Source organism: Psammomys obesus, unplaced genomic scaffold (genome assembly GCF_907164565.1).
Source record: "Psammomys obesus unplaced genomic scaffold, mPsaObe1.curated_primary_1811, whole genome shotgun sequence".
In the NCBI taxonomy this organism is placed as follows: Eukaryota; Metazoa; Chordata; class Mammalia; order Rodentia; family Muridae; genus Psammomys; species Psammomys obesus.
In genome coordinates, this window is record NW_026592509.1 from 1880186 (window position 1) to 1891429 (window position 11244).

The following is an 11244-nucleotide window of genomic DNA, read 5'->3' on the forward strand; positions in this document are numbered from 1 at the left end:
CAGCCCTCCCAAGAACAAATTTCTATGGCTCTAAGTAATGTCATAGGTAGACATTACCCTTCCTATGTACCCTGGCTATGTACCATGAGCTGTTAAGTTTCCTTATTAATGCCAGGGTAATACTTGTCATCCCAGCACTGAGAAATCTGAGGCAGAAGATGAGTGTTAGGATTTTGGAACCAAACCTGCTTCTGGGTTGCCTAGCAACTTGTGATGTCCAGATGGCTACACCTGGAAGGCGTGGTTACTTTGCCCCTTAAAGGGACCAGCCGGCCATGTGGTCCCTCTCTTGGTCCCTTCTCTCTTGGTATCTCTTGTTCCTGGCCTCTTCTCTCTTGGCCTTCTCTCCTTTCTCTATTAGGGCACCCCCTTCTCTCTCTTTTCCTCTCTCTCTCTTTCCCCCCATCATGCCCTGCTCTCCCTTCTCTCTCTCTCTTTATATTCACCTAATAAACCACTTTCATATAGAAGATCTGTTGTATGCCTAATCATCTTTATTTAATATGTCCCATAACCTTACAATGAGGAGTTTCAGATTAGCCTGGGGTACATGAGATCCTGTCTCAAAAAATAACAGTGGCATTTGCTTTTATTCCCAGTGCTGGAGAGGCAGAGGCAGGTGGAGCTCTGTGATTTGGAGGCCAGCCTGGTCTATAGAGTGAGCTCCAGACCTACCAAGTTTACGCAGTGTTCTGTCTCAAAAAAGTTTAACGAATAAATATATCAGTGACAATGTTGGTGAAGATGTAATATATACCATATAATAATATATTATATATAATAAAGATATAATAATATAATATATAATAAGGATATAATAACAAGCCAGCTAAGGACAAACCTTGGTTTTGATCAGCACATTCACTTTTTTTTTTTTTCAGACAGGGTTTCACTATGTATCTCTGGTTGTCCTGGAACTCACCATTGTAGCCCAGGCTAGCCTTAACATCTCTCAGAGATCCCCCTGCCTCTGCCTCCTGAGTGCTGAGAGCAAAGATGTGCACCACTATGCTCAGCTATTATGCCTTCCTCCTCTTCCTCCTCCTCCTTCTCCTCTTCTTCCTCTTCTATTCCTCATCCTCTCCTCCTTTTTTTTTTTTTTTAAATGGAAGAAGGGACACATAAAGACAGGGAATAAACCTGGTGTCCCCTGTAGCTTTGTAACTTAGAGTCAGGGAAAAAGAAAATGAGCGATTCAGGGAGGGGAGAGAAAAGTATGGAAAGAGGAGGACAGCAAGGCTGGGGCTCAGCGCGCTTACCACTCTTCCAGAAAACCCAAGTGCCTGCACAGTGACTCACAACTACTTCCGCTCCAGCTCAAGGGAGTCCCTATGCCCTCTTCTGGCCTCTGTGGGCTCTGCACTCACCTGCACACACTCACATGAAGACATACACATGTATACATAATTAAAAACAATGTCTTGGTGGTGGTGGTGGCAGCAGTGGCAGTGGCGATGGCAGCACACACCGTTAATCCCGCACTCAGGAGGCAGAGGCAGACAGCCTGGTCTGCAAAGTGAGCGCTACGACAGCCAGGCTTACACAGGGAAGCCGTATCTTGAAAAAACAAAATGTCTTTAAAAAGAAGGCAAAGGAAGGAGACACAAAAGCAAAGAGTGGAGGGGGACTGAAGCACATAGTGATAGGGTTGAAGGGGAGGATGACCAAAGACCCCTTTTATGGATCAGTTTTGTTCTTCCTTCCTTCCTGTCTCACTTTTCCTGCTTTATTTCTCCTTTTTTGAGAGGGGGGTCTCACATAGCTCAGGTTGGCTTCAAGCTCACTATTTAGCCAGGGATGACCTTGAACTTCTGACCCTCCTGCCTCCGCCTCCCACTTGCTGAGATAACAAGTGTGTGACACCATACCTGATTTATCCAATTCTGGGGATCAAATCCATGATGGTGGGCATAGTAGGCAAATACCCTACCAACTGAGCCACATCTCACCCCCCCACCTTCTGAGAGAACATCCTGCTGTGTAGCTCAGACTAGCCTTGAACTTATAGCCATCCTCCTGCCTCAAGTCTCCCAAGTGCTGGGGTCTCAGCACTGGACCACCACACCTGGCTGGTATCCATATATGAGGAACTCAGGGGACATAGGGGTTAGGGGTGACTCACGCAATCAGGATGGCCAAGAACAACAGGATAGCCAGTAACACAGACACCAGGTCGCCGATCAACACCATGTTCCTCAGTTTGTCGTCAGGCTGGAACTTTAGAGTCATGCGGGGCTGCTGATCCACTTGACGGGGGAGGCAGAACTTCACACCACGGCCCTTGTACCCTCCTCCACCCACCTGTTCAGCTGCCTCACCACCCGGCACCACAAATCAGGCTCCCAGGTACCATTTGCCCTTGGCAAATACTACAGCCCAGCCTGGCACACAGTAAGTCCTAGGACAGCCAGGGCTATATGGAGAAATCTTGTCTCAAAAATAATCAAAATCCAAAATAAAAAAAAAAAAGAAAGAAATTAGGAAAAAACAACAACAATCAACCAACCAAACAAACAAACAAAACCCAAAATTAGCAGGTGACTACTTTTGTTGGGTCCTAATTGGAATAAATCAGCCATAGAAAAGATTCATTTAGGGGTACTGATGGGTAGGCATGAAATTATCTGCTGTTGCTGAGACATAGCCCAGTGGGGAGGTAATGCTGACTTCACAAGCACCTGAGTTTAAACCTCAGAACCCATGTGAAAACCTGAGTAATAGTTACACACACACACACACACACACACACACCTCTAAACCCAGGGCTGTGGGAGGTGAAAGGAGGAGGATTGCTGGAGTGTGTTGGACAGCAGTCTGGTGCCAGATTCAGCAAGAGACCCCTCTCTCAAGGGAGCATTTGGAGAGAGAGGCAGAGACAGAGAGAGAACACCTCATGTGTCCTCTGGCCTCTGCACGTTCCTCTCCACAGCCACATGCTCACACATGCCACACACGCACACAGGGACCTTATTGGCTATCAAGAGACCACTGTGGTTATAGAAGAAATCGTCACTAGAGGCACATGTTCTGTATGGGAGGAGGTGAATGCCTGTGGTTCTTTTAAAAACAAGTGGTGGTTTGAATGAGAATGGCCTCGTAGGCTCATAGGAGTGGCACTGTCTGAAGGGGCTGGGCTTTGAGGTTTCAAAAAGCCTGTTCCAAGACCAGAGTCTCTCTTCTTGCTGCCTGTGGATCAGGGTGCAGAACTCGAAGGTCCTTCTCCTGCACCATGTCTGACTGGCTAAACCTCTGAAATTGTAAGCCAGCCCCCAATTAAATGCCTTCTTTTATAAGAGTTGCTGTGGTCACGACGTCTCTTCACAGCAATAGAACACTGACTAAGCCAGAAGTTGGTACCAGGGAGCAGGATATTCCTATGACAGGCCGGACCATGCTGCTTGACGGTAGAACGTGGGCTTTGGGACGCTGGATTATGTGCCGCTTTATGGGGCTTAGCGGGCCATCCTAGTGGGAGTGTAAAACACAGTGGTACTGAGCACAACATAGATTAGGATGGCCTGGCTCAGGAGATCTCAGCAGGAAAGAATGCTAGTATGTGTCCTAGAGACCAGCCTTGTGGTATTTTGGCAAAGAATGTGGCTACTTTCTGCTCCTGTCCAAAAAAATCTGCCTGAGGCTAAACTGAAGAGTTTTGAATTAATGGTGTTTGGCAAGGGAGATTTCCAGACAGCCCAGTATGGACTGTGTCCTAGTGGCCACTCTACGATGAAGATGAAAAGGAGCAAGCTGAGCAAGGAAAAACATAAAACGTACAGTTTGAGGGAAAAAGAAGCACGGAGAAGTGTAATAGAGCTAAGCACAGTGCTCAAAGAAATAAAAAGCTTAAAAAGGCTGATGCTATATACAGGGAGTGGAGACTCAGAGGAAAAAACCTCACCAACTACACTTCCAACTTGTGAAACGGAGTTAAGGAAAAGCTTAAGCAGTGAGGGAAACTTTATCTGGTGAAAATGTATTTAAAAGAGGGGTCTGGGTTCCAGCCCCAGCAAGCCCTGGCAAGCAGCACAACTTGGCAGTGCAGCCATAGTTGTTCTGGCTTTAGAGTCACGAATAGAAGAAAGGTGTTATGGAGTCTCCTCCTGTGACTAAGAAAACCTGCTGAGGCCAGTGTGTGGCAGGGGTGTCCCAGCATGGGACTCCAGAGAGGCCATTGTGTGAAGCTGTGAAGGTGAAGCCTGAGATTGCTTTGGAGACCCCAAGATGTTGGAGATGGGAGAGCCGTAGAAAATCTGCCGAGGAAAGCTGCTAGCAGAGAACGGAACTGAAGGAGGTGTGTTGCAGTCAACAAAGATGAAGTGAGCTGGAGATCTGAAGAGCACTGTGACATCAGACATGATGATGCAGAGTTTGGAGTTTGCCTAGCTAGGTTTGGTCTTTCTTTAGCCCAGTTTTTTTCCACTATGCTTCTTTTCCTTCCATTTGGCATAGCAATCCTGTGCCACTGTGTGTTGAAAAATGTTGTGTGATCTGCTTTTTTATTTTGATTTTACAGGGAGCTATGGTTAAGAGATTAAGTGAGTCTCAGAAGAGACTTTGAGCTTTTAAACAGTGTTGAGGCTGTGATAGGGGACTTTTAAAATTGGACTAAATGTATTTTGCATTATGATATGTCTTCAAGCCTATGGGGCTACGGAGTACAATGTGATGAAATGAAAATGGCCTAAATGATGCTAATTAACTAAACCCCTGAAACTTTAGGCAAGGCCCAATTAAATTCTTTCTTTTGTAAGAGTTCCCATGGTCATGGTATCTTTTCACAGAAATAGACAAAGCCAAAAAAAAAAAAAAAAAAAAAAAGTCGAGAGGATAGAGAGACAGCTCAGTGTACATGTAGGAACATGGCTGCTGGTCCTGAGGACCTAGTTTGATTCCCAGCACCCACGTGGTGGGTCACAACTCTAACTCCAGGAAGAACAAATCACTAAAAACAGAATAAAATCTATGACAAAAACTGAAATGGAATCGTGAGTACAGTTGAGAAATCGTGAGTGTAGGCAGAGTTTGACGGAGAGTAATTTTAGGAAGTGTCACCGAGAGGCCTCTTTGAAGACAGAGCTTTGCGACCTGAAGGGAAGGAGAACAGCGACAGAGCGCAGGACTAGCAGGTACGATGGCCAGGAGGGCGAGGCTTTGTACTAGTCTCTCTGCTGTAAGGATACAGGTATGTGCGCAATTGTTGAATGACTGACTGAGTCGGTCTTTCTATGCTTTTCACATATAAGAACATCTCAACATAAACTTTGTTTTCTGAGATAGGATCTTTTTAAAAATATGTATATTTAAAATTATGTGTCTTGGTGGGTCTGTGACATGCATGTGGTTGCCTTCAGCTGCCCGGAACAAAGCAGATCGTCTAGATCTGGAATTACAGACATGTGGGCTGCCATGTGGGAGCTGGGAATAAAACCTGGGTCCTCTGGAAGAGGAGTCAGTGCTCTTCACCAATGAGTCACCTTGTTAGTCCTTAAAATATATTTTAACTGTGTGTGTGTACTTGCAAATTCATCCAGGCTGGCCAGTGAGTTCCACGAATCTATTTCTTTTCCTCCCACTATCTCCTGCCCAAGTGGTGGGGCTACAGGTAGGTGCTATGTAGCTCAGCCTGGCCTTGAACTCCTCCTGCCTCAGCCTTTCAAATGCTCACGGGAAATCTTGGAACCCACCTCCACAGGGACGAGGATGGTAAGGAGCCTTGAAACCACCTGCGCAGGAACATGAGCTTTTCTCACGTGTCACCACTGCCTTTCCCAAACCCACAGCTTACCAAAGCAAAACTTTTCTTTGACGCATTTGGCGGGGATTTTCTTGCATTGTAAACAGTCCAGGACTTCCTCTTTGAGCGAGCCTGGATGGGGGGAAGGGAGACATGGAGAAAACAGACCCCAAGAACAGGTGAGAGCATGGAGGGAACAAGGGGAGAAGGAGGCAGGGTCTGCTCGGCCTCTGAACGTTGGCGGAGCCACCACCCAGCACAGCAGGTGGAGCAAACGCAGGCAGCTGGTGTGAGAAATGGTTTTTCTACCATCGAAGAATTAGAGGAAATTTCTATAGGCCAGAGGTCGACAATGTTTGATCATAGGATATTTGGGAGTGGGGGTGGTAAGGATTGAACTCAGGGTCTTGAGTATTAGGCAGGGCATCTAACTGGGCCACACCCCAGCACAGCCCCTCACTGGGGGATTCTAGGCAGATGCTCTACTACTGAGCCACACCCCAGCCCTTTACTGGGGCTTCTAGACAGAGGCTTTACCAGTGGTCTACACTGCATTTTTTTAAACCCTGAGACAGAATTTTGGTAAGTTACCCATGCTGGCCTTGAACTTGTGATTTTTCTTGCCACAGCCTCCCTCGGTAACTTCTATGGTAGATCTGGGCTGCCACTTCTTCCCATTTGTAGACGCTTAACCAAATGTTCTTTTTGTCTCTGCCATTTAACATTTTATGTATTTCCTGTGTGTGTGCACTCACACTTACACACATGAATGGAGGTTAGAGGACAACTCACAGGGGTCTGTTCTTGTGCAGTCTGTGGGTCCTTGGGACTAAGCTCGGGGCGACAAGCGTGGTAGCAAGCACCCTAACCCCTGAGCCGCCTCGTCAGCCTCAACACTTATTCAGTTTTGGATCTGCTACTTTCCGGTCTTGGAGTCTCCTCTGGCAAAGGCAGGCATGGCACAGATTCACCTGGCCCCTCCTCTTCCTGTGCACACAGGAAGACATTCCCCAGGGGCCCTTTGCAGTGAGTTGCACCCGAATGTTTTCTATTGAATCAAACGAAAAGGAAACGTGTGTTTCCAGGTATCATTCCCTAGTCTCGGAGGCCAGTGCAAATGGTCAGCACGGGGGCAGAGGAAGTGGGAGGCAGCCGGAAGAGAAGCACCTATCATGTGGAGCCATTGAGATGTGGGGTTTACGTGTCCATGCCACACACCCTAGGGTGCTCAAGTACACAGGTTGTAACCATTTCACAAGCTCTCAAAGCAAATATTTAGGGGCCAGTGACTGGTGACCTGACTCAATCCCAGGGGCCCATAGGGAAGGGGGAGAGAGCCAGCTACCATAAGTCATCTTCTGACCTCCACATGCGTACCGTGCACACACACATTCTGATAAAACAAGATGTACGAAACCAACCAAATCAAACAGCAAGCCTGGGGGGGGGGGGCACGCCTGCAATCCCAGCACCTGGGAAGCAGAGGCAGGAGGATCTCTGTGAGTTTGAGGTTGGCCTGGCCTACAGAGTGAGTTCAGAACAGCTAGCTACACAGAGAAACCCTGTCTCAAACAAACAACAAACAATAAAGACTCAAAACGAGTCTTGAGGGTTGGACCGTGACTGGTGAGCTACCAGTTAAGGCTGAGGCAGGCGGGACTGCCATGAGCTCCAGGTCAGCAGGAGTTACAGAGTGAGGCCATGTGTCAGAAAAAGAGGCAACGGGGGCGAGGAGGCAGAGACAGCCCCGTGGCTATGGCGCTTGCCTGTGAGCAGGGAGACCCAAGATCAGCCTTTAGAACGGGAAAGTTGGGACATGGTGAAGAGGCGGAGACAGGGACATCCCGGGCTCACCGGCCAGCCAGCCGAATCAGCGAGCTTCTGGACGCTGAGGCCCTGTCTCAGAACCAAGGTGGGGCTGGAGCGATGGCTCGGCAGTTAAAGCACTTCCTAGTCTCAGATCCCAGTGCCCACACGGTGGCTCACACCCTATAACTGCAGTTCCTGGGGATCTGATGCTCTCCTCTGGCCTCCACGGACACTGCACACGTGCAGCGCACAGACATACAGGCATGTAAGCACTCTAACATACAGATTTAAAAAATAACTAACAATAACATACTGCTTGGTTCCTGGGCATCAGACCCAAGATTGTCCCTCTGGCTTCCAAAGGCGTGCATTCACACACACATGCATGCACGCACACACACACACACATGCACGCACACACGAATGCATGCATGCACATACACATAGGCATGCACAGTCATTCGAACCTCACAGGCATGTACATACATGTGCACACACACACACGCACACACACACACACACACACGCACAGCAAACCATCCTCCCTTGATGACAAAGTTCATAGTTTTGTGGCCCTGAGGTTTGGTTTGGGAGGAACAGGGACAGGTGCGAAGGGTGGGGGTTGGACAGGAAAACAACTCACCACAAGTTTTGTGGTCACAGGCTGAAAGAGAAGAGAGCTGGTGTGAGTGACATGGGGACATGGCTTGACAATTTAATTGAGGAGGGAGGGAGGGAAGGGGCAGATCTGGGGAAGGACAGGAAGGAATGTTGGCAAGATGGGCATGCTGGAAGTTGCAGAGGAGAGCTTTGGGGAGGGCAGGGAGAGAGGGGAGGGGAGCAGCAGCACCTTTTGCTTCATAGGCTTTGAGCGCCTTCTTTAGTTCCATGATGCCATGCTCCCTGAGGCTCACCAGCTCTTCCAGCAGAGAACTGTCTGAGGAGGGAACAGATGCTCGTCGGTGCTGGGCCCCTTGAGCCTTGAACCACTTACAGAATGAGTAAATGGGGCTGCAGAGGTGGCTCAGTGGTTAAGAGCACTGGCTGCTCCTGCAAAGGACCTGGGTTCAGTTTCCAGCACTTGAATTGTGGTAGAGACACTGGGACTCCAGCTCTGGGGGATCTGATGCCCTCTCTGATCCCCACAGGTACCGCACGCATGTGGCACATAAGGCATGCAGGAAAAACACCCATACACACGAAGTGCTCCAGATTTTAGAGGTTTTCATTTCGGTTCTTTGCAAAACTGACCCGTTGAGTGTCCAGAAAGAGTCTGAATTCTAGAAGGCTCCCAGGCGCTTGAGACTTAAAAATACGTGCACACCCTGTATGTGCTTGAATAACAGCTGCTCCGGGTGACTCCAGCACGTGGAAACAGCTGCTTATCAGCCTCCCAAGAACCCGGAGGCTGGCATGGAACTCACTCAGTGAGATGGGATTCACCGTTATGGCCTCAGCTTCCAGAGTTACTAGGATGGCACCGGTAGACTCAATGGGGAAAGTTACATTACTATTAGGTTATTGTTACAGGAAAACAGAGAGGCGTGGCCAAGCACGCCTTGTGATGGGCGTTGCACAGATGGGCGTGTCCTGCTCGCTTCTTCAACTCCGCGGGGCTTTGGACTGCTCACCTGTCCTCTCTGACTCTCAGCTTCCCTCCTAACCGTCCGCCTGACCCTCACAGCCAGGACACGCCCGTGTTAGCTCCCCAGGGGAGAAGCGTGGGAGTGCTGAAAGGGGCGCCAGGGGCTGGCTGTGGGGTCTCCCACCTGTCAGAGACTTAACGTCTATGTGCTGCGTCCGGTTTTTGAAGGACGTGGCCACATTTTCCAGTTGATCCAAGCCTGCAGACCGTAAGGGAGGCCGCGTCAGGCCAGAGGGCACCCCCGCGCCCGCCGGCCTCTCCCCAGCGCACCCAAGCACACACCCACTTTCCCGACGAAGGCGTTCTTCGCGTAGTCCCCGAAGAAAGGCCCCTCCATGCCCAACAGCACGGCCCGCGCGCGCGCCCGCAGCCCTGCCACGTGGAAGTTGTTGTGGAAGATGGTCAAGCGCAGCCGGCCGAGAGCATTTAACACCGACCGGTCGCACTGCAGGCAGCCCCAGCCCCCGGGGCCGCCCAGCCCCCAGAGAAGCACCAGGGCCAAGGCCAAAGGCATGGTGGGGGCTTTGTGACGTCACACGGGAGGAGCCAGAAGGCTCCGTGGAGGTGTATCCTGGGCTCCGGAATTCAGTCACTTAACACATTTATTGAGCACCGGTTGGGTGCTGTTCTAGACCCCGCAAAGCCTGCTGTCATCTAATTCACCAGTCCAACAGATTTTCTTGCCTTCCTTCCTCCTCACTTCTCTTTCTCTCTTAAAAAAATATTTTTTAAGTTTTGAGGCCAGGTGCGGTGGTGCTCGCCTCTAATCCCAGCACTATGGAGACAGAGACAGACCTCTGCGAGTTCTAGGCCAGCCTTGTCTGCATAGTGAGTTCCAGGACAGCCAAGACTACACAGAGAAACCCTGTCTCAAAAACCCAACAAACAAAATAATAAACCAATATACAAACAATTGTGAAAACTATTAGGTAAGCTTTACATTCACAATGTCCAGTCCATACGCATTTGGTAACTTAGGAGAAAGTATTCTATTACCTATTCTAATTTACCAATATAAAAACTTTTTTTAGACCTAAACAACTAATCTTTTTTAAAGATAATATTTATTTATTTTACATATGACAGCTTTATCTGCATGTACACCTGCATGCCAGAAGAGGGCACCAGATCTCACTATAAATGTGGTTGCTGGGAATCCAACTCAGGCCCCTAAACAACTAATCTTAATTGCAAGACTGTAACTATCTAGTCTTCAACCCCACCAGACTTGAGAAGGAAAATATTACCCAAGTATGTAGGAGGTGCTGGTAAGCAGCTTCCAATAATAACAATCGACAGGCAGGAGGCTGTTTGGACAGGCGCCCATATTACCTCTGCAACGTTGCTGCACGAACCTTCAGTCTTCTGCCCCAGTACATCTGGCAGGCATATTTGTGAGGCAGGAACTATGAATGACTTGTCTACCCTGTCTTGGCAGAGCTTGGCAGTTTCCTTCCCCACCTCCGTTCAAGTTTTGCCCATTTTGGACAGCATTCTGTTTGCAGTGAAGCGAGACTTTTTTTTTTTTTGGTCCAGGGCTAGCTTGTTGCATTTGAAGCCATCTCCTAATGGAGAATCTTCAATGCTCATCACTGTCTTTCAAGTCTAAAGGGGTGCTGTCCATGTCTTATTGCCAGAAAAGACTTAAAATAAAAAAAATTCTTTAAATGCCATATTCTGTAGGTCCTGGGGTTTTTGAAGACATCTGTCTAGCTATATACATCTACATAGTGTTTAATCATTATCTATCTGTCTGTTGTCAACCAGAACAAGCAAATGTTGCTTATTTCTAGCTATTTCATTATCTGTTTAACCTAGGATATGTATTTGTGATACACTAGACTAGTATCTGACAAAACTACTAACTATGAATCTGAATTTTTAAAATTATCCTAACAGTTGTAACAGCAGCTTTTTAAAGGACTGGAAGTAAACCTTGATGGGGCCTATTAAATAATGACAATCAGGAGCACAACAGATTTTATATGAAAGAGGTGTATTTGATGGAGATGAAGAAAGAGAGAGAAAAGAGAGCAGGACATGATGGAGGGAAAGA

The 11244-nt window shown here is 48.2% G+C and overlaps 1 protein-coding gene across 1 annotated transcript in view; it reads right to left on the bottom strand.

Moving 5' to 3' along the window:
• The window catches only part of Izumo2 (IZUMO family member 2), a 12272-nt gene extending 2570 nt beyond the window's left edge, over positions 1–9702 (bottom strand). The window contains exons 1-6 of the mRNA XM_055613613.1: positions 9471–9702; positions 9313–9387; positions 8394–8480; positions 8187–8207; positions 5786–5866; positions 2123–2246 (exon numbers count right to left, since the gene is read on the bottom strand). Coding sequence (XP_055469588.1) covers positions 2123–2246; positions 5786–5866; positions 8187–8207; positions 8394–8480; positions 9313–9387; positions 9471–9702 — 620 coding nt within the window. The remainder of the gene's footprint in view (positions 1–2122; positions 2247–5785; positions 5867–8186; positions 8208–8393; positions 8481–9312; positions 9388–9470) is intronic.
• Between the last annotated feature and the right edge of the window lie 1542 nt (positions 9703–11244).